The sequence below is a fragment of the Numenius arquata genome, chromosome 29 (genome assembly GCF_964106895.1).
Source record: "Numenius arquata chromosome 29, bNumArq3.hap1.1, whole genome shotgun sequence".
NCBI classification, from domain to species: Eukaryota; Metazoa; Chordata; class Aves; order Charadriiformes; family Scolopacidae; genus Numenius; species Numenius arquata.
The window spans coordinates 961,636-981,602 of record NC_133604.1 but is presented as its reverse complement, the minus strand read 5'-3'; the positions used below and the strand labels follow the sequence as shown (position 1 = coordinate 981,602).

Below are 19,967 nucleotides of genomic sequence, written 5' to 3'. Positions count from 1 at the left end.
ACGGGCCGTAGGGACACGTGGGGGACCTCGGGAGAGGGGGGTCGTGGGGGCGGCAGGGGGGGGGGGACACCTTGGCGGGGGGGGGGGGGGCTGCGGGGACGGGGCGGGGGAGGTGGGGGGGGAGTGTGGGGACACCTTGCGGGGGGGGGAAGATCTGGCTGTGGGGCCGGGGGGGGGGCTGTGGGGACAGAGGAAGGGACCTCGGGGAGGTGGGGGTTGCGGGGGCACCTTCGGGGGGGAGCCCTGAGGACAGAGAGGGGGAGCTCGGGGGACGGGGGGGGGGACCTCGGGGGATGGGGGGGGCTGTGGGGACAGCTTGGACGGGGGGTGGGGAGCTGTGGGGACGGGGGGGACCTCGGTGCATGGGGGGGGGCTGTGGGGACGGGGGCGTACTTCAGGGGACAGGGGGGGCTGTGGGGACACCTTGGCATGGGGGGGGGAGCTGTGGGGACAGAGAGGGGGAGCTCGGGGGGGGGGGAGGCTGTGGGGACGGGGGGGGACCTCGGGGGGGGGGTTGTGGGGACACCTTGGCGTGGGGGGGAGCTGTAGGAAGGGGGGGGGGAGGGACCTCGGTGGATGGGGGGGGGCTGTGGGGATGGAGGGAGACTTCGGGGGGGGGGGGGTTGTGGGGACACCTTGGTGGGGGGGGAACTGGGGGGGGGGGGGGGGAGGCTGTTTCTCAGGCTGGAAACAACACACCTGGGGGGCAGAGGATGGGGGACACCCCCCCATCCCAGCGTCACCCCCTCGCTCCTCCCAGGGCAGGGCTGTACCCGGGGTGGGGGGGGGTGTGTGTGTGTCCATCTCTCAGCTCGTCTGTCCTACCCCTTTAGGCGCCCCCCCCCCCCCCCCCCCCAGCACCATGTGCTCCTTGGGGCGCTTCCCCCCCCCGCCGCCCCCCGGGGACATCACCCTCTGCGAGTTCAACAACGCTCTGGTCTGCGGCCGCCTCCTCGAGCAGCTCCCGCTCCCCCTCCAGAGCCAGGTGACCCCCGTACCCCAACCCCTGTGTGTGTCCCCCCCACCCCCCCCGGGGCAGCGACCAGTCCTCCAGCCCCTTCTGCTGGGGGGGGGGGGTTGGGGGGTGGTGTGTTGTGTTCCCCCCCCCATCTTTCTGCTCCTTCTTTTCTCCCATCACTCTTTGATTTCGGTGATGGGGGGGGGGGGGGGGCTCATCCCTGGAGCCCCCCATCCCGGGCTCACCCTGTCCCTCTCCCCCACCTCTTCCCCCCCCCCCCCCAAGTTGGCCGACCTGCCCCTCCTCAACCTCTCCAAGGAGACCCTCAAGGCCCACAGCCGCCTGGAGCACAGCACCCAGCCCCCCTTCATCCACCACCGCGAGTCCCTCTGGAGGAGCTGCCTCGGAGCCTGGTGAGTGTGTGTGTGTGTGTGTGTGTGTGTGTGTCCCGAACCACAGAATGGTGGAAAAACCCACAGGAGGGACCCCAAAGCCACCCCCCAGTCCCCCCGTCCCCCCCCTGCCCTGGGCAGGGACACCTCCCACCAGAGCAGGTTGCTCCAAGCCCCCTCCAACCTGGCCTTGAACCCCTCCAGGGATGGGGCAGCCACAGCTTCTCTGGGCAACCTGGGCCAGGCTCTCACCACCCTCACAGCAAAGAAGTTCTCCCTCAGATCTCAGCTCAATCTCCTGATTTTTGGTTTAAAACTGTTCGTTCTCATCCTATGGCTCCACTCTCCAAACACCATCCCTGGAGGGATCTAAAAGCCGGTGCTGAGGGACATGGGTCAGTGGTGGGTTGATGGTTGGTCTTGATGAACTTCAAGGTCCCCTCCAACCCAGGGAAGTGGTGGAATCACCATAGAATCCCAGAACGTTTTGGGTTGGAAGGGACCTGCAAGCTCACCCAGTTCCATCCCTTCTAGTGGCTGGGACATCTTCAATGAGACCAGGTTGCCCAAAGCCCCCTCCAACCTGGCCTTGAACCCCTCCAGGGATGGGGCAGCCACAGCTTCTCTGGGCAACCTGGGCCAGGCTCTCACCACCCTCACAGCAAAGAACTTCCCAATATCTAACCTAAATCTCTCCTTTTTCAGCTTAAAACCCTTCCCCCTCGTCCCATCGCTCCCCTCCCTCATCCAGAGTCCCCCCCAGCTTTCCTGGAGCCCCTTTAGGGACTGGAAGGGGCTCCAAGGTCTCCCCGGAGCCTTCTCTTCTCCAGGCTGAACCCCCCCAACTCTCTCAGCCTGTCCTCCCAGCAGAGGGGCTCCAGCCCTCCCAGCATCTCCGGGGCCTCCTCTGGCCCCGCTCCAACAGCTCCGTGTCCTTGGGATGTTGGTGGCCCCAGAGCTGGAGGCAGCACTGGGGGGGGGGTCTCCCCAGAGCGGAGCAGAGGGGCAGAATCCCCCCCCGGCCGTGCTGGGGATGCAGCCCAGGGGCCAGGGAGCTTTCTGGGCTTCTGTGGAGCTTCTCACCCCCCAACACCCCCAGGTTGCCCAGAGAAGCTGTGGCTGCCCCATCCCTGGAGGGGTTCAAGGTCAGGTTGGAGGGGGCTTTGGGCAACCTGGTCTCATTGAAGATGTCCCAGCCACTAGAAGGGATGGAACTGGATGAGCTTGAAGGTCCCTTCCAACCCAAAACGTTCTGGGATTCTCTGGCGATTCCACCACCTCCCTGGGTTGGAGGGGACCTTGAAGTTCATCAAGACCAACCATCAACCCACCACTGACCCATGTCCCTCAGCACCGTCTTTTAGATCCCACCAGGGATGGTGTTTGGGGAGTGGAGCCACAGGAGGAGGGGGAAGGGTTTTCAACCAAAAAATGGGAGATTGAGATGAGATCTGGGGAAGAACTTCTTTGCTGTGAGGGTGGTGAGAGCCTGGCCCAGGTTGCCCCGAGAAGCTGTGGCTGCCCCATCCCTGGAGGGGTTCAAGGCCAGGTTGGAGGGGGCTTGGAGCAACCTGTTCTGGTGGGAGGTGTCCCTGCCCAGGGCAGGGGGTGGCACTTGGGGGGGGCTTTTGGGTCCCTTCCCACCCAAACCATTCCATGATTTGGAGGGGATGGGGACAGTTGGCCCTGGCTTGGTGTGGCCGACGTGGGGGGCGAGGCAGGGGGTCTGACCCCGCTTTCCGTTGCAGGCGGGACGTGGGGCTGCGGGGGGTGCTGAAGGAACTCGCCGACGCCGAGGAGGAGGAGGGTGAGTCGGGGAGGACCCGGAGATCTCCCTGGGGTCTCGCTTGGGTCCCTTTTCCATCGTCCCCATCCTGAGGTCCTTCTCCCTCCCCAGGGCTGCGGTGGCTGAAGACGGGGGCGAGCTCGGCGCTGGCCGTGTGCCACGGACTCTCCTCCCTCCACGGCTCCCTCTTCCCACACCTCTCCGTGAGTCTTTATTTTTGGGGGGCTGGGGGGGGCTGTTTGGGTGTTTCCCAGCTGAAACCACCACAAAATGTTCCTCCTGGTGGTGCCCAGTTAAAAAACACAGGGCGGGGGGGGGGGCAAAGGGCACCCAAAAAGGGGTTTGGGGGCTCCAGAGGGACTGAAATTGGGGTGGGGGGGAAGGAAAAAGGGGGGGGGGGCGTTTGGATACTTGGGGGGGGGGGTTACACGTGTCTCAGCGTTGGCTTTTCTCCCCCAAAGCTGACCAGTGAGGACATGATCGCGGCGTTCTCCCAGGCCGTGGACTGGTGAGTCCGTCCTGGGTGACTGGGAAGACTGGGAAAGGGGGTTTCCGGGCGAAGGGGTGGGGGCGCAAAGACAGAATCCCCCCCCCCTCCCTTTTTTATGTGCTCAGCTTCCGCCTTGGATGGATTTTTGGGGGGCAAATATTTCCCCGTTGCCTCCAGTCGTGTCCGTCCGTGTCCCCCCCCCCAGTTTGGTAGGACAGCGAGAGGCAAAGCGTGCCCCGATGCAGCGATTCGGGGGGAAAAAAGCATGAAACGGGATCAGGGCTTGGAAAATTCCTTCAAATCCCAATCCCAGGATTTTATTATCCGTTCCCTTGGAAAAGGCCCGGGAATAATTGCCGGGATCAGGGAATTTATCAGAGAAAAGGTCCCGCTCAGCAGCGAAAATGAAGTTTTATTTCACTGGCGACTCTGGGAACTCCCTTTGGGGGGCTGGGGGGGGGGGGGGTCGTGGCGGTGCCCAGGAGCCCGTCACCGCTGCCTCCAGCCCGGAATGCCGTCGGGGGTGCCGGTGTCCCTCACCCCACCCTGGATGTCCCCCCCGCCTCCTTGTTCAGGGCCGGCTGCACCGTCCGGGCCTTCTCCTGGCACCCCCACACCAGCAAATTTGCCGTGGCTCTTCTGGATGACTCCGTTCGAGTCTACAACTCCAAAAGGTGAGGACTTTTTTGGGGTGGGGGGGTGGTTCCTTGGGTGATGCTGCTCCTTAGGCCCCCCCCGGCTCCCCATTTCACACCCCCAACCTGTACCGAGGGTCCCCCCGGGGTCTGTGCCTCGGTGTTGGCTCAGACTTTGCTCCAACCAGCCCCATCTGTCCCCAAAACCTCTTGTTCCGTAGCAGGAGCCCCCCCCCCACCAGGGACATCCCCAAAAATCCCTGGCCTTATAAACTTAGGGTTTCCCCCCCCCCCCCCCCCTGCTTCTGGGGACAGCCGGGGTGACACGTGGCTGCTGTCACCGGCAAAGCAACCTCCTGGGGGTCTCCGAGAGTCTCCTTCCTCCTCCTCCTGCTCCCCCAGGACACGCAGAGCCCTCCCCGGGAGAAGACTCTGCCGCCAGGTCCTTGTCCCCCAGATGGGATTTGAAGCCACCCGAGTGCCACCTCCCACCCCGGGGCCGGTCCCTGGGGAACTGTGGCTCGGTGTCACCCAGCTGGGATCTTCTCTGTGCCCCCCTCCCCCCACCACCACCACCAAAGGGAAGGGGGTCCCAGTGGGGCACATCCCCGCCCCCCCACCCCCCTCTTCCTACTCTGCTTTTAGAGTCACTGGGGTCCCAGCTGGAGATCGGAGACTGGGGGACATCCCTCGGGCTGCCTGAGGACTCTTGAGCCCCCGTTTTGACTCTTGTCACCCCCCCCCGGCCCCCGGCAGTGCCACCATCCCCTCGCTGAAGCATCGCCTGCAGAGGAACGTGGCCACCATGGCCTGGAAGCCGCTCTGCGCCTCCATCCTGGCCGTCGCCTGCCAGAGCTGCGTCCTGGTGTGGCACCTGGATCCCACCTCCCTCTCCACCAGGTGGCTTCTTGTGACCTCATTTGGGTGGGCTTCGGGTTGGCCCCTCCGCGTCCTGCCAGGGGACACGGCGCTGGCTTTGGGTGGCACCTGGGACAACCCTTTCTGAGATCCACCAGGGTGGTTTCTGGCTCCTTCCCTGCAGACCCTCGTCCGGCTGCGCTCAGGTCCTGTCCTACCCCGGTCACAGCCCCGTCACCAGCCTGGCCTGGGCTCCCAGCGGGGACCTCCTGCTCTCGGCATCGCCGGCTGACACGGCCATGCTGGTAAGAGACCTCCCGGCAGGGATGCCTTCGGGATTACCGGGCCACCAACGGGGCCACCAAGGGCTGCAGGGACAGACGGGATTTCCTTGGCAGCTCCTGAGCTGGAACTAGACCTAAAATCATCAGTCTGTCTTCCCCAATCCGTGCAAAAATTGTGCCCCTGAATTGTAGGGGTTGAAGGAACCTCTGGAGATCATCTCCCCTCAACCCCCGGCCAGAGCAGGGTCACCCAGAGCAGGTTGGATTCATCCAGGGGGGGTTTGGAATCTCTCCGGAGCAGGAGACCCCACACCCTCTCTGGGCAGCCTCTTCCAGGGCTCTGCCACCCTCACGGGAGAGAAGTTCCTCCTCGTGTTCAGATGGAACTTCCCGTCTCCCAGTTTGTGCTCGTCGCCCCTTGTCCTGTCACTGGGCACCACTGGGAAGAGTCTGGCCCCATCCTCTTGCCCCCCCCCACCCTTTAGCTATTGCTCAGCATCGATGAGACCCCCCCTCAGCCTTCTCTTCTCCAGCTGAACAGCCCCAGGTCCCTCAGCCTTTCCCCAGCAGAGAGATGCTCCAGCCCCTCATCATCCTCGCAGCCTCCACTGGACACTCTCTACCGGTTCCCAGTCCTTCTTGAACTGGGGAGCCCAGAACTGGTCCCAGTCTCCATCTGGGGCCTCCCCAGGGCAGAGCAGAGGTGGGGGGTGACCTCCCTCCACGCCAGGAGACTGTTGGCCTTCTTGGGCACACATTGCTGGCCCGTGGGCAACCTATTGTCCCACCAGGATTCCCAGTTCCCTCTCACAGAGTTGGTTTCCAGCAGGTCACCCCCAACCTGTACTGGTTTGGGGGGTGATTCCTCCCCAAGGGCAGGACCTGGTTGAACTCCATGAGGTTCGTTGGGCTCGTGAGGCTCGTTGGATGGTGGCCCAACCTCCTGCTGGCCCCAGAAGTGGCGCTAACAACCCGGTCGGGGTCCCGGTGACCTTTACCCTCCTCTTCCTTGTCCCTTTTCTCCAGGCGTGGGACGTATCCACCGAGAACTGTGTCCCCCTGCAGCGGTTTGGGGGTGGCGGTGTCACCTATCTGGCGTGGTCACCTGATGGCAGCAAGGTCCTGGCGGCCACTCCGTCGGCGGTGTTCCGGTGAGACAGCGCGTTCCAGCCTTTATTAATTATTATTAGTATTTTGCTCTAAAACCGAACAATCCGGATGGTTTTCTACCCAAACTGTTCCTGTTCCTGCTGTGGTGGGGAGAAAAACTCGGGGTGGGGGGGAGGGGGGTGTCTCAAGGAGAGGGAGGGGTTCCCCATCGGAGCAGCAGAATTGGGGGCACATCCCGGGAATTTCTCTCTTCCAGGGTGTGGGAGGCTCAGATGTGGATGTGCGAGCGGTGGCCCACCATCAAAGGACGCTGCCAGGTAGGACGAGGGGGACATTTTTCCACCCAGACGTTGCCCCTCTGGGGGTTTTTACTAACCCCCCCCCCCCAGTTTCTAGCTGGCTCCAGCCTTCTCCCCCCCCCCCCCCCCAAAAGGCCAGCATTAAGGGGGGGGGGGGGTTCCCCAGGGGTCAGTACTGGGTCCAGTCCTCTTCAATATATTCCTCAATGGCCTGGGTGAAGGAAGGGATGGAATGTCCCCTCAGCAGATTCGGGAGGGGTGGCTGACACGGCAGAGGGCTGGGCCACCATCCAGCGAGACCTGGCCAGGCTGGAGAGTTGGGCAGAGAGGAACCTGATGGACTTCAACCAGGGCAAGTTGTAGGGTCCTGCACCTGGGGAGGAATAACCCCCCCCCCCCCAAACCAGGACAGGTTGGGGGTGACCTGCTGGAAACCAGCTTTGAGGAACAAGACCTGGGAGTCCTGGTGGACACCAGGAGGCCCATGAGCCAGCAACGTGGTGGCCAAGAAGGCCAATGGCATCCTGGGGGGCATCAGGAAGAGTGTGACCAGCAGGTGGAGGGAGGTCATCCTCCCCCTCTGCTCTGCCCTGGGGAGGCCCCAGCTGGAGCACTGGGACCAGTTCTGGGCTCCCCAGTTCCAGAAGGACAGGGAACTGCTGGAGAGGGCACAGCAAAGGGCTACAAAGATGCTGAGGGGCCTGGAGCATCTCTCTTAGGAGGAAAGGCCAAGGAACTTGGGGCTTTATAGTCTGGAGAAGAGAAGACTGAGGGGGGATCTGATCAACGCCTAGAAATACTTAAAGGGGGGGGGTCAGGAGGATGGGGCCAGTCTTTTTCCAGTGGTGCCCAGTGACAGGACAAGAGGAAACGGGCACAAACTGGGACATAAGAAGTTCCATCTAAACACGAGGAGGAACTTCTTCACTTTGAGGGTGGCAGAGCCCTGGGAGAGGCTGCCCAGAAAGGTGGTGGGGTCTCCTTCTCTGGAGAAATTCCAAACCCCCCCTTGATGAATCCAACCTGCTCTGGGTGGGACCTGCTCTGGCCGGGGGGGGGTTGGACTGGATGATCTCCAGAAGGTCCCTTCCAACCCCGTATCGTTCTGGGATTCTGTTTTGTCCCCGCAGACGGGGTGCTGGAGCCCGGACGGCAGCCGATTGCTCTTCACGGTGCTGGGGGAGTCTCTCATCTACTCCTTGTCCTTCTCGGAGTATCGGGGTGAGTCTCCTCGAGCCGTCCCAAAACCTCCCCTCTCCTCTCGGGGGGGGGGTCTCTCGACGCACAGGGTTGAGTTTTTCCTCTTGGGGGGTCTCTCGATGCACAGGGTTGAGTTTTCCTCTTGGGGGGGGTCTCTCGATGCACAGGGTTGAGTTTTTCCTCTTGGGGGGGGGGTCTCTTGACACACAGGGTTGAGTTTTTCCCCCGGGGGGGGGGTCTCTCGACGCACAGGGTTGAGTTTTTCCTCTTGGGGGGGGGGGGTCTCTCGATGCACAGGATTGAGTTTTTCCCCTGGGGGGGGAGTCTCTCGACGCACAGGGTTGAGTTTTCCTCTTGGGGGGGGGTCTTTCAAAGCACAGTGTTGAGTTTTTCCCCCGGGGGGGGGTCTCTTGATGCACAGGGTTGAGTTTTTCCCCTGGGGGGGGGGTCTCTCGACGCACAGGGTTGAGTTTTTCCCCCGGGGGGGGGGTCTCTCGACACACAGGGCTGTTTTTCCCTGCCTCACGTTGCTTCTCGCTCAAAGTTATGATTTTTACAGTCCCATTTTGGGGAGAAAAAAACCCTCCTGGTGGGTTTTTTTTCTCCAGAGGCCTCGCGTTTGTCGAGGGGAAACCTCCCTCGTCCCCCAGCCCGGATTCGGGGGGGTGGGGTGGGGTGGAAGAAACAAGAGCTTAATTCCTTATTTAGAATGAAAAGTGGGATTTAGGGTGGCGATGTGACCCCCCCCCACCCCAGGCAGGGGGTCTGAGGAGAGCAGAAGCCACCGAGCTCTGGGGACTCTGTTTCAGGGGAGATGGAAGGGCAAGTGGGAGGCTCCAAAACGGCTTCCATCGTGGCCGACGTGGCCGAGACCACCTTCGAGACCCTCTTCGGGGAGGAGAGGTGGGTCCGACAGCGCCTCTTGTCCCAATGGGAGGTGTGTGTGGGGGGGGGTCCTTGTCCCCCTCGGCAGCAGCACACCCCCCCCACCCCCCCAGTGCCCCCGGGCTGCATCGGGGGGGGGGATTCACTGGTGTTGGTTTCAGGATCGGGGGTGAAGTCCATTCCATGGCGTGGGACCCCACCGGGGAGAGACTCGCCGTGATCCTCAGAGGTGGGTGCTTTGCCCGAACCCCCCCCCCCATTTCCAGCCTCGTGGAAACCCCCACCAGCGTGAGGAATGGGGTCGGGAAATCACGGAATGAATTATGGAATGGTGGAATCCCAGGTGGGAAGGGACCTGGAGGATGAGCTGGTCCAACCTCTCTTGGCAAAAGCCACGCTCCGGAGGAGCCGCCCCAGCTCAACCTTAAAAATGCCCAATATTGGGGAGTTTCCCATTTTCCTGGGGAGATTATTCCAGGGGCCTATTGTTCTCGGCGTTAAAACCTTTCCTTTTGTGTCCAGGAGTGACTCCTACCCATCACCCCTCGTCTTTGCCCTGGGACCTCTTGGAAAAAGGTGGCGGGGGGGGGCTGTCTCCGTTCATCTTTGTGGCCACCCTTTAGAGACGGGAACGTGGAGAAAAGGTCTCCCCAAAAGTTGTATTTTCTCCAGGTGGAACAAACCCAGTTCCTACGGGCTTCCCAGTCCTGGGATCATCCTGGTGGCCCTTCCCTGGCCCCGTTTTTTTTTTTTTTATACAGTGGGGACCAAAATGGAACACGTTATTCCAGGTGGGACCTGACCAGGACCACGTAGGTTCTTTTTCTCCTCGGTGATGCCCTCAGTGATACAGCCCAGTGTCCTACTGGGTTTCTTCACCACAGGGCTCAGCCACATCGAGTTCGTTGTAACTGGGGACCCCCAGGTCCCTTCCCACGGAGCTGTTCCCAGCCTCTGCTGAGCTCCGGGATTTGCTTTTCCAAGGTGCGAGACCTCGCTCTTGTCCTTGTTGAACCTCACAAGGTTCTCGTTACCCAACTCTTCCAGTCCCATCCAGGGCTTCCTGCAGGGTGGTCTCCCTCCTCCAAGGGTCCACTCCCCCAGTAAGGTTTGGTGCCACCAGCAAACGTCACCGAGGCAAACTGGATCCCACCACCCGGATCGTTTATAAGGATATTAAACATAAATTCGATCCCTGGGGGACCCCACTTGGGATGGGGAAGGCGGCACCCACCCTCCGTCCTTCCTCACTGGGACTCCACTCCCCTGTACTGGGATGTGTCCCAGTTCCCTCCCCATTCCCAGTGGGATGAATCACCTTTCCCACCCCACATTGTGCCTGGAACCCAACTGGGCCTCTTGGCTCCGTGTTTTTTAGGAGCAGCCCCCGGGATAATGGAGCCATTCAGGCTCTCCCGGACAAAGCAGACCTTTGAGGGAGCAGCAAAACACAGTGCTGGGGGTGCTGCTGCCTTGCCCCCCCCCACCCCCCCATCACCAGTGGGGAAAGAGCTGAAGCCACTGGGCCAAAACTCGGTTTTTTTTTTTTGCTGTGCTTAAAGCTGGGTGGGGAAGAAACTGGGGGGGAGGGGGGGCAGGGAAAGGCTGGGGGGGGGGCAGGGGAAGCCTGGGGGTACCAGGACTCCCATAGCTGCCCCCCCACCCCATCCTCTGTGCCTCCAGGTAGGTCCTGCGAGGATTTTGGTGCAAAAATTGGGATAGGATGGAAAAAAAAAAACCCACACCCTTCACTTTGGAGTTTGGGACCCCCCCCACATCACGCCTTACAGGCTGGGGGGGGGGTTCCAAAGGGCCCCCACGTCACGCGGGGGGGGGGGTTTCCAAAGGAGTTGCCTCATCTCTTGTCCAAACCCTTCTCAGCCAAGAGAGAAGCTCTTCCCCCCAAGAGCTTGGAGCTGGCTTTAAAATCACCGAAGGGTCTTTGAAAGCCCCATCCCGGGGGGGGGGGGAGGAAAACACCGTCCGCAATCAACTTTGCCCCCCCTCCACCCCCCCGTCCGGCCTCGAGGGACCCGTCTGTGTCCCCCGTGCCGTCCCTCGGACCAGGGGAATCCTCACTGCTCCTTCCCTCTCCCTCCTCTAGGGCATCCCGACGTTCCCGGGAGCCAGGCCGTCATCGCCGTCTTCCGCACCCGCAACAGCCCCGTCTTTGAGCTCCTGCCCTGGTGCGTAACCGGGGTTTTGGGTCAGTTTTTGGGTCGGTTTGGGGTTGGTTGAACACCAGGATTCCCTCCCCCGGCCCCCGGGGAGGGGTGGGGAAGAGCAGACCCACCTTGGAGCGAAGAGACGCTGCCACCCCCTGCTCCTGTCACCGTTTTCCCCCAGAATCCGTTGAGTTTTGGCCGTATTATCCATTATCCACCTCAAAAACGCTTTGTTTTGGGTTCTTCTTACCCGGTACCTCCCAGCCAGGGTCAAAATATCACCATTTAACCGCAGCCTACGCCGAAAGCGCCGCGTTTTGTCGGTCGGGTGGGTTTTAACTGTGGTTTTTTTCCTTTTTTCCTCGCAGCGGTTTCCTGCGGGGAGAGGGGGGGGCGCAGCCCCAGCTCATCGCCTTCCACCCCTGCTTCAAGAAGGGCGCCCTCCTGACCGTGGTGAGTGCGGGCCCCGCTTTCGGCAGGTTTGGGGGCTCCCCGTCGTTGTCCCCTGATGGAGATCCCTCCAGTGGCTGAGCAGGGAGGGGTGGCAAAATGTCCCCAGGGTGTCACGGTTGTTGGGGGTCTCCATCGCTGTCCCTGAGGGAGATCAGTCGGGAGGGTGGGAAAATGTCCTCAGGGTGTCGCAGTTCTTGGGGGTCCCCATCGCTGTCTCCGAGGGACATCAATCCAGTGGCTGAGCAGGGAGGGGTGGAAAAATGTCCCCAGGGTGTCACGGTTCTTGGGGGTCCCCACAGGACATCAATCCAGTGGCTGAGCAGGGAGGGGTGGAAAAATGTCCCCAGGGTGTCACGGTTCTTGGGGGTCCCCACAGGACATCAATCCGGTGGCTGAGCAGGGAGGGCTGAAAAACATCCCCAGGGTGTCACGGTTCTCGGGGGTCCCCATCGCTGTCCCCAAGGGATATTAATCCGGTGGCTGAGCCAGGAGGGTAGAAGAAAGTCCCCAGGGTGTCACAGCTCCCCATCGTTGTCCCCAAGGGACATCAATCCGGTGGCTGAGCAGGGAGGGGTGGAAGAACGTTCCCCAGGATGTCACAGCTCCCAATAGCTGTCCCCGAGGGAGATCCATTGGGAGGGTGGAAAAACGTCCCCAGGGTGTCCCTGCGGAGGGGAGAGGGTGGGGAAGGACCCGGGAGGACAGGTTGACAGTTGGATTGTCACCTCCTCTGCCATCTCCTGTACTCATCTGCCTCCTCTTCCTCCTCCAGTGCTGGTCCACGGGGAAGATCAGCCACGTCCCCTTCTTCTTCGTCAGCGCCCACGTCCCCTGCGCCAGCCCCGGCCCCGTCACGGCCGGCGCTGGGGGGTGGGAGCAGCCCCTCTTCTCCGAGCGGTGACAACACCCATGTGGCCTCGGTGGCCCTGTCCCCCAGAGCCAGCGCCGGGACGATCCCTCCATCCTCATCCTCCTGGGACACACGGCGGGGCCGCAGGTGCCTTCGGTCCCTCCCCAGGGTCTCGTGGGGCCATAGGGATTAAATCTGGCTTTTTCCGCCCCCCCCCCGTCAGTGCTGCCCTTCTCCCTGCCTCACCTTGACCTGGGGGGGGGCTGCAAATTTCGGGGGGGGGACGGACTTCTCAAAGCCCCGCGGGTCATGGGTGCGATTCTGGGGGGGGGCCGGTGCGGCTTTTTGATGTCAAAATAATCTCTCGGGGTGAACCTGGAGGAGAAAAATCCATCCCCTGTGCCTTAATTAAAGCAGATTTAAGGGACCTACTGCCATGATGTGACCCCCCCTCTGTGCCCCCCCCCACCCCCGGGGCTTTGTTATGGGGGTGAAGAGCTGCTGCCCCACAGGAAGGGGAGGGCGGGGGGGGGGGCAAGGGGTCCCCAGCTGTGAGTGCAGCCTTAATGTGTGTGGGGGGAAACCTCCCCCCCCCCCGCAAAGTGAAGCAAAAGCTCTATGGGTCCATAAAACCTCAAATCTCGGCCCGTGTGGGGCTGCAGTGGGGCAGGAAAGGGGGCTGGAGCCCCAGCTCGTGCCACCCCACGTGAGCCTGAGAAGCTGGGGGGAGCAGATGGGCCACCCCCCCCGCCCAGAGCAGGGATTAATGGTGAGAGTTGGGGGGGGGGGGGGGTGGTGCAGGGTTAAACCCTGGGATTACACGTGGTTAATCCCTGGGATTACGCTGTCATCGCTCTGCGGAGACAAGGGGGAGAATGTGGGGTCCCCCCTCACTCCCCCCCCCGCACCCTGGGGTCTGCAAAGAGCCCCCAGGACCCCCCCCCCAAAATCCCCCCCCCCAAAGCCAAGGGGCAGGAACATGGGGCAGGGTCAAGGATAAAGGGGAGCCCCCGAGGGGGTCGGCACGAGGATGGGGGGGGTAAAAAGGATGGGGGTACGAACCCTCTCCAGCTGCTGGGGCAGGTCTGGGGGTGCTTCGGCCCCTCTGGGGCTCCCCAGTTTGGTGCCAGTTTGTGCCCACGGCGGCTCAGAGGATGGTGGTGAGTGTTTCTTCCTCTTCCTCCTCTTCCTCGGCGCTGGTTGCTTCGCAGGGCAGCGCCCGCAGGTACTCGAGGTGCAGCCGGGTCTCGGCTCGGCTCCTCCGGACGTAGCGGGCCACGTAGACCAGGAGGGCACCGAGCCACCCGCCCACGGCCACCAACACGGCCACGTCCGGTGCCCGTACCCGCCCGCCCCCCACCAGCGTCTCGTTACGGCTGCTGGTGGGGGGCAGCACGCGGGGAGTCCCCCCCGGGCACCGGTAGCCCCGGGGGGAGCCGGGTAGCCCCAGGGCCAGCAGGAGCAGCCAGGCTGCCGGCATCGCCCTGTGACAGGAGGCTGGAAGCGAGGGGGGGGCTCTGTGTCCCCCCCCCCGTTTCGTACTACTGGATGCATGATGGGGGGGGCAGCAGAACGCCTGGGTTCCCCTCCCAGCACAGGGAGGGGGGGCACAAGGGGGATGCCTGCACCCCAATTCACAGCCCCTTGTAACCCCATATTGCTACGCAGAGACCTGTGTGTCCCCCCCCTCCCTGCACTCCACAGACCCCCCACCATCACCCCCCCACAATTGCCTGAGGAGGGAATACAGTGGGAATACACTGGTTTTTACTGGTGTTGGGAACCCGTCAGCAGCCGATACATAACAGAAACGGGGACAATCTTCAGAGAAACGGATCCAAAAAGTCTCTTGATTTGGGGTGTTATTTTGCTCACACCAGTCCAACACCGGGACTGGGACCAGTGATGCTCCTGGGGGGAGCCTGGACCCCCCCCCCCAGCTGGACAGACAGCTCCACGATAGTGTCCCGTTACGTGAGCTGAGTGGGGACGGTCTCAGCCACCCCCAGCAGCTGTCTCTGGAACCCCCCACACTGGGGCAAGGGCTCCCTTTTGGGGTGACCACGGTACAGGGGGAGGGTGGGGGCTCACCCGCTCTGCGCTCCCCCTGCTTGCCGCTGGGCCAGCGTCCTGCGGGCCATCTCCAAGGCCCCCTCCCGCGTACGGTTGCCCCCGATGAAGCCGCTGGCGTGTACGAAGACGCAGCCGGGGATTCCGGTGAGCTCCGAGAGCGCCTCGTCCCGCAGCCCACGCCACGGCTCGGGGAGAGGGAGCCTGGGGGGGGGATGAAAAGGGGGGGGGGCGTGAAAAAACTGTCCCCTGTCGGGGCGGGGGGACACAAGGTGAGGAGACGGGTCTCACCGGCTCTGGAAGGTGTGTGGCCCCGTGGGGACGCTCTGCACCCGCCACTGCCCACCACGGTCGGGGAAAATCACCATCTGGAGGGGTTGGGGCAGCTCCAGCTCCTGCTCCAGGTGGAAAAGGTGCTCCTTCCAGGGACAGCCGCCCTGCGGCAGCTCCAGCACCGCCCCGCTCCCCTCCACCTGGGGGGGGGGACACACGCTAGGCACTGGGGGGGGCCAGCCCGCACAGCCCCCCAAGCCCCCCCACACCCCCTCCGCCGCCTGCCTCGGTTTCCCTCTCTTCATCCCTAGGGATCTGCTGCTGGGAAGCTCTGGGGGTGCATGGTGATGGGGGGATATTGGGGTGCATGGCTGTATGTAAGGATATAGGGGTACAGGAGGGGGGGCACAGCCGTGCATAAGGATATAGGGGTACAGGAGGGAGTGCACAGCCCTATATAAAGATATAGGGGTACTGGAGGGGGTGCAGGGCAATATGTAAGGATATAGGGGTACAGGAGGGGGTGCACGGCCCTATGTAAAGATATAGGGATACAGGAGGGGGTGCACGGCCATATGTAAGGATATAGGGGTACAGGAGGGGGTGCATGGCCCTATATAAAGATATAGGGATACAGGAGGGGGTGCACGGCCATATGTAAGGATATAGGGGCACAGGAGGGGGTGTACAGCCATATGTAAGGATATAGGGGTACAGGAGGGGGTGCACGGCCCTATATAAAGATATAGGGGTACTGGAGGGGGTGCACGGCCATATGTAAGGATATAGGGGCACAGGAGGGGGTGCACGGCCGTGCGTAGGGCTGTGGGGTGCAAGGAGTGCCCTGGGCCACACGGGGGGGGGGAGTGTCTATACCAAGGGGACCTGCCCTCCCCAAACCCCCAGCCCCCCCCAGAACCGACGGGGGGGGGGTTACCTCAAAGCGTCGCTGGATGGCCTCCTCCACCAGCGCCCGTGCGGGCAACCAGGCACGGTGGTAGTAGTCCAGCCGGTCCATGAACTCGCCCCCAACCAGCTCCATTGCCCGCTTGAACCCCGCCTGGAGGCACAAGGAGGGTTCCAGCGGTGGCCCAAAAGGTGTGGGGGGGAAGGGGGATGTGTGTCCCAAAACTGGGAGGGGGGGCCCACATTCCCTGTCCCCACCTCGGTGTCCTGGTCGGGGTCATTCCAGCGGGGGTTGAGGTGGCCCACGCGGGCGCTGAGGGTGGTGGTGAGGGCGTAGCGGGGCTCCCCCTCCGCCTGCGCGATGCCGTTGTCGATGGCATCGATCTCCTCCACGAAGTTCTCGTACAGCTGGTGACAGAATTGGGGGGGGGGAGGGGACGGGGACACAACGGGGGTCAGCCCAACCTGGAGCCCAACTGCGCTCCCGTAACTGGTACAAACTGGTCTCCTCCTTTATGGGGTTCCCCTCACCAGATGGATCTTTTATGGGGTGACCCCCAGCAAGGAGAAGCCCTGGGGAAACGGCTGAGCAACCTGGTGGCCTTCTATGATGGGGTGACATCAGAGGACATGGAAAGAGCTATGGGTGTCATCTGCCTGAATCTCTTTAAAGCCCCCAGCATGGTCCCCCCCAACATCCTGCTCTCCCAGTTGGAGAGGGATGGATTTGATGGGTGGACTGGATGAGGAACTGGTTGGGTGGTCACATCCAGAGGGTGGTGGCCAATGGCTCCATGTCCGGATGGAGACCGGTGACAAGTGGCGTCCCTCAGGGAGGGGTCCGTACTGGGACCAGAACTGTTCAATGTCTTCATCAATGACATGGACAGTGGGACCGAGGGCACCCTCAGCAAGTTTGGGGATGACATCAAGCTGTGTGGAGCAGTGACACCCCCGAGGGACAGGATGGCATCCAAGAGGGACCAGGACAGGCTGGAGAAGCGGGTCTGTGTGAACCCCATGGGGTTCAACAAGGGCAAGTGCAGGGTCCTGCACCCGCGTCGAGGCAATCCTTGGTTTCAGCCCAGGCTGGGGATGGAGGGATGGAGAGCAGCCCTGAGGAGAAGGACTTGAGGGTGTTGGTGGGTGAGAAGGAACCCAGAAAGCCCCCCACATCCTCGGCCGCACCCCCAGCCCCGTGGCCAGCAGGGTGAGGGGGTGGAATCTGCCCCTCTGCTCCACTCTGGGAAGACCCCCCCAGTGCTGCCTCCAGCTCTGGGGCCACCAACATCCCAAGGACACGGAGCTGTTGGAGCGGGGCCAGAGGAGGCCCTGGAGATGCTGGGAGGGCTGGAGCCCCTCTGCTGGGAGGACAGCCTGAGAGAGTTGGGGGGGTTCAGCCTGGAGAAGAGAAGGCTCCGGGGAGACCTTGGAGCCCCTTCCAGTCCCTCAAGGGGCTCCAGGAAAGCTGGGGGGGGACTCTGGATCAGGGAGGGGAGCGATGGGACGAGGGGGAAGGGTTTGAGACTGAAAGAGGGGAGATTGAGCTGAGATCTGGGGAAGAGATTCTTTGGTGTGAGGGTGGTGAGAGCCTGGCCCAGGTTGCCCAGAGAAGCTGTGGCTGCCCCATCCCTGGAGGGGTTCAAGGCCAGGCTGGATGGGGCTTGGAGCAACCTGTTCTGGTGGGAGGTGTCCCTGCCCAGGGAAGGGGGTTGGAACTCAATGATCTTTAAGGTCCCTTCCCACCCAAACCAGTCTGCGATTCTATGAAATCTGGGTGGCACTGGCAGGGTCAGAGGGTCAGATCTCCCCGCAAGCCCTCCCGGTTCCCCCGATACCTTATCGTAGAGTGCTGTCACGACGGGACTGTCCTCCGGCTGCCCCAGGAGCCCCGCGAGGATCTGGGAGCTGAAGTGGCAGTAGACCAACCCGGCACTGCTCAGCTTTGTGGTCCAGGGCTTGTCGGGCCGGAGGCTCCGCATGGACTGTGTGAAGGACCTGTGGAGCCACGGGGTCAGCCCCAAGGGAGCCCCAGCACCCAGGGAGGGGATCCAGTGTCCAGTGTGGGGGGGCCTCACCTCTGGTGATGGTCATAGCGGTGTCGCTCGGGGTCGTACTCGCCCCCAACGTCCACCACCACGTCGCACTGGGCCAGGCGTTGGGGGTCCCGGGTGCGTACCACCTCTGCGTCCTGCCAGGGGGGCAGAGTGAGGCTGGGGAGCCCAGGGGAGTCTCCAGGAGTGACAGAGAACCCCCAAGAACTGCCCCTGGTGAGACCAGGGACCTCGAGGAGGGATGGAGAACTTCGGGCTGTGACCCCCAGATGGGACCAGGGAGCAAAAGGGTGGCCCCCAGGTGAGACTAGGGACCTCGAGGTACGACTAGGGACCTCCAGGTGGGCCCTGGGTGGGATCAGGATCCCCCAGGTGGGACTGAGGATCCAAAGGATGGCCCCCAGGAGCAACTAAGGACCCCGAAGAGGGACTGGGGACCTACAGGTGACCCCTGGGTGGGACCAGGAAGCCCCAAGTGGGACCAGAGAGCCGAAAGATGGCCCCTAGGTGCGATTAGGGATCCCAAGGAGGGGCTGAGGACCAAAGGGTGGCCCCTGGGTGAGACCAGAGACTCCCAAGAGGGACTGGGGACCTAAAGGTGGCCCCTGGGTGAGACCAGGGACCCCCAAGTGGGACTGGGGACCTAAGGGTGGCCCCTGGGTGAGACTAGGGACCCCCAAGTGGGACTACGGACCTAGAGGTGGTCCCCGGGTGCGACCGGGCACCCCGAGAGATGCTCCCGGGTAACAGGGCACCCCGAAGCGTGACTGGGCATCTAAGGGTGGCCCCGAGAAAGGACTCAGGACTGGAGGGCGGGCAGGGCTCGGGGCCACGCGCAGTGTCCCCGTCCCGTTGCAGGGAGTGCCGGGAGGGAGCCGGCCCGGCTGCAAGGAGGCCTGAGGAGGCCTCAAGTCCTCGGTCCCGCCGCAGGCTGCCCCGGGGCCGTACCCGGTAGCGGGGCAGGAGGCGCAGCAGGTAGCACGCCAGCACCTCGTCGCAGTGGAAGGTGCCGTCGTGGGTGCCGATACGAAGGGCGGGCTCGGGCCGCGGCCGCTTGGGGCCGGGCCCGGCGCCGCTCCCAGTGCCCACGGCGGCGGCGGCGGCCATGAGGCGAGCGGCACGCGCGGCGCCTCGCATGGCACTGCGCATGCGCGGACCCGCCCACCACGCAACCGCGCATGCGCGGTCCCGCCCACCACGCAACCGCGCATGCGCAGCCCCGCCCCGCCGCGCCTACACACGCCGCGCCTCCAGCGCGCCCGCCCGCCTTCCCTCTGCGCATGCGCCAGCCCCGCCCGGCCCCCGCCCCGCCGCTCTGCGCATGCGTGGGCACCGCCTAGCCACCGCCTAGCCGCTCTGCGCATGCGCCAGCCCCGCCCGGCCTCCGCCCATCCGCCCTGCGCATGCGCCAGCCGCGCCCTGCTGCACTCACCCCGCCCCTCACCAGCCCCGCCCACTCCTCGTCCATCTGCTCTGCGCATGCGCCAGTTCGCCCCGGTCCCCGCCCGCCCGCTGCGCGCATGCGCCTGCTCGCCCCGCCCGGGATACACCTCGGCGCCATTGCGCATGCGCCGGCTCGGCCTGCCAGAGACCCCGCCCGGCCGCGAGTGTGCATGCGCTGTGGGGGCGTGGCCAAGGCGGGGCCAGCTGCGGGGAGCGCCCCCTGGCGGGAGGGGCGGGGAACGGCCGGGGCGGAGGTGTGGGGGGGGGACGGACACACGGACACTCGTGGACACGCAGACACATACGAGCGCACAGGGACTGCCTGGTCTCCCCACGGACAGAGGGACACGGCCCCCGCAGGGATGGACGGAGGGACACAGACTCCGCAGGGACGGACAGACGGACACAACTCCTGCAGGGATGGACAGACGGACACGGCTCCCGCAGGGATGGACAGAGGGACACAGACCCTGCAGGGACGGACAGACGGACATGGACCCCGCAGGGATGGACAGACGGACACAGCTCCCGCAGGGATGGACGGAGGGACACAGACCCTGCAGGGACGGACAGACAGACACAGCTCCTGCAGGGATGGACAGATGGACACAGCTCCCGCAGGGATGGACAGACGGACACGGCTCCCGCAGGGATGGACGGAGGGACACAGACCCTGCAGGGACGGACAGACGGACATGGCTCCCGCAGGGACAGACGGAGGGACACAGACCCCGCAGGGACAGACAGACGGACACACACCCCCAAAGAGCAGCCCAGGCGCCGTTCACAAGCCAGAGCTTTATTCGGATGAGCCGGGCCCCCTCCCTGACACCCCAGGGCCTGGGGGGGGTTGAGG

General features: G+C 63.6%; 2 protein-coding genes across 2 annotated transcripts; one reads left to right on the top strand and one right to left on the bottom strand.

The window, feature by feature from the left end:
- Positions 1–862: 862 nt before the first annotated feature.
- AAAS (aladin WD repeat nucleoporin) lies at positions 863–12,797 on the top strand. The gene is made up of 16 exons (XM_074164927.1): positions 863–985; positions 1,244–1,371; positions 3,099–3,157; positions 3,248–3,339; positions 3,598–3,644; positions 4,202–4,300; positions 5,018–5,161; positions 5,304–5,424; positions 6,430–6,554; positions 6,770–6,830; positions 7,943–8,033; positions 8,822–8,915; positions 9,059–9,126; positions 11,002–11,083; positions 11,431–11,515; positions 12,288–12,797. Exons 1-16 carry the CDS (start codon positions 863–865, stop codon positions 12,414–12,416), a joined length of 1,548 nt encoding a protein of 515 aa, XP_074021028.1. The 3' UTR covers positions 12,417–12,797.
- A 1,314-nt stretch (positions 12,798–14,111) lies between these two features.
- Positions 14,112–18,817, bottom strand: MYG1 (MYG1 exonuclease). The gene is made up of 7 exons (XM_074164988.1): positions 18,617–18,817; positions 17,693–17,805; positions 17,453–17,612; positions 15,873–16,022; positions 15,646–15,768; positions 14,727–14,908; positions 14,112–14,639 (listed from the first exon to the last, which is right to left on the bottom strand). Exons 1-7 carry the CDS (start codon positions 18,815–18,817, stop codon positions 14,453–14,455), a joined length of 1,116 nt encoding a protein of 371 aa, XP_074021089.1. The 3' UTR covers positions 14,112–14,452.
- Positions 18,818–19,967: the final 1,150 nt, after the last annotated feature.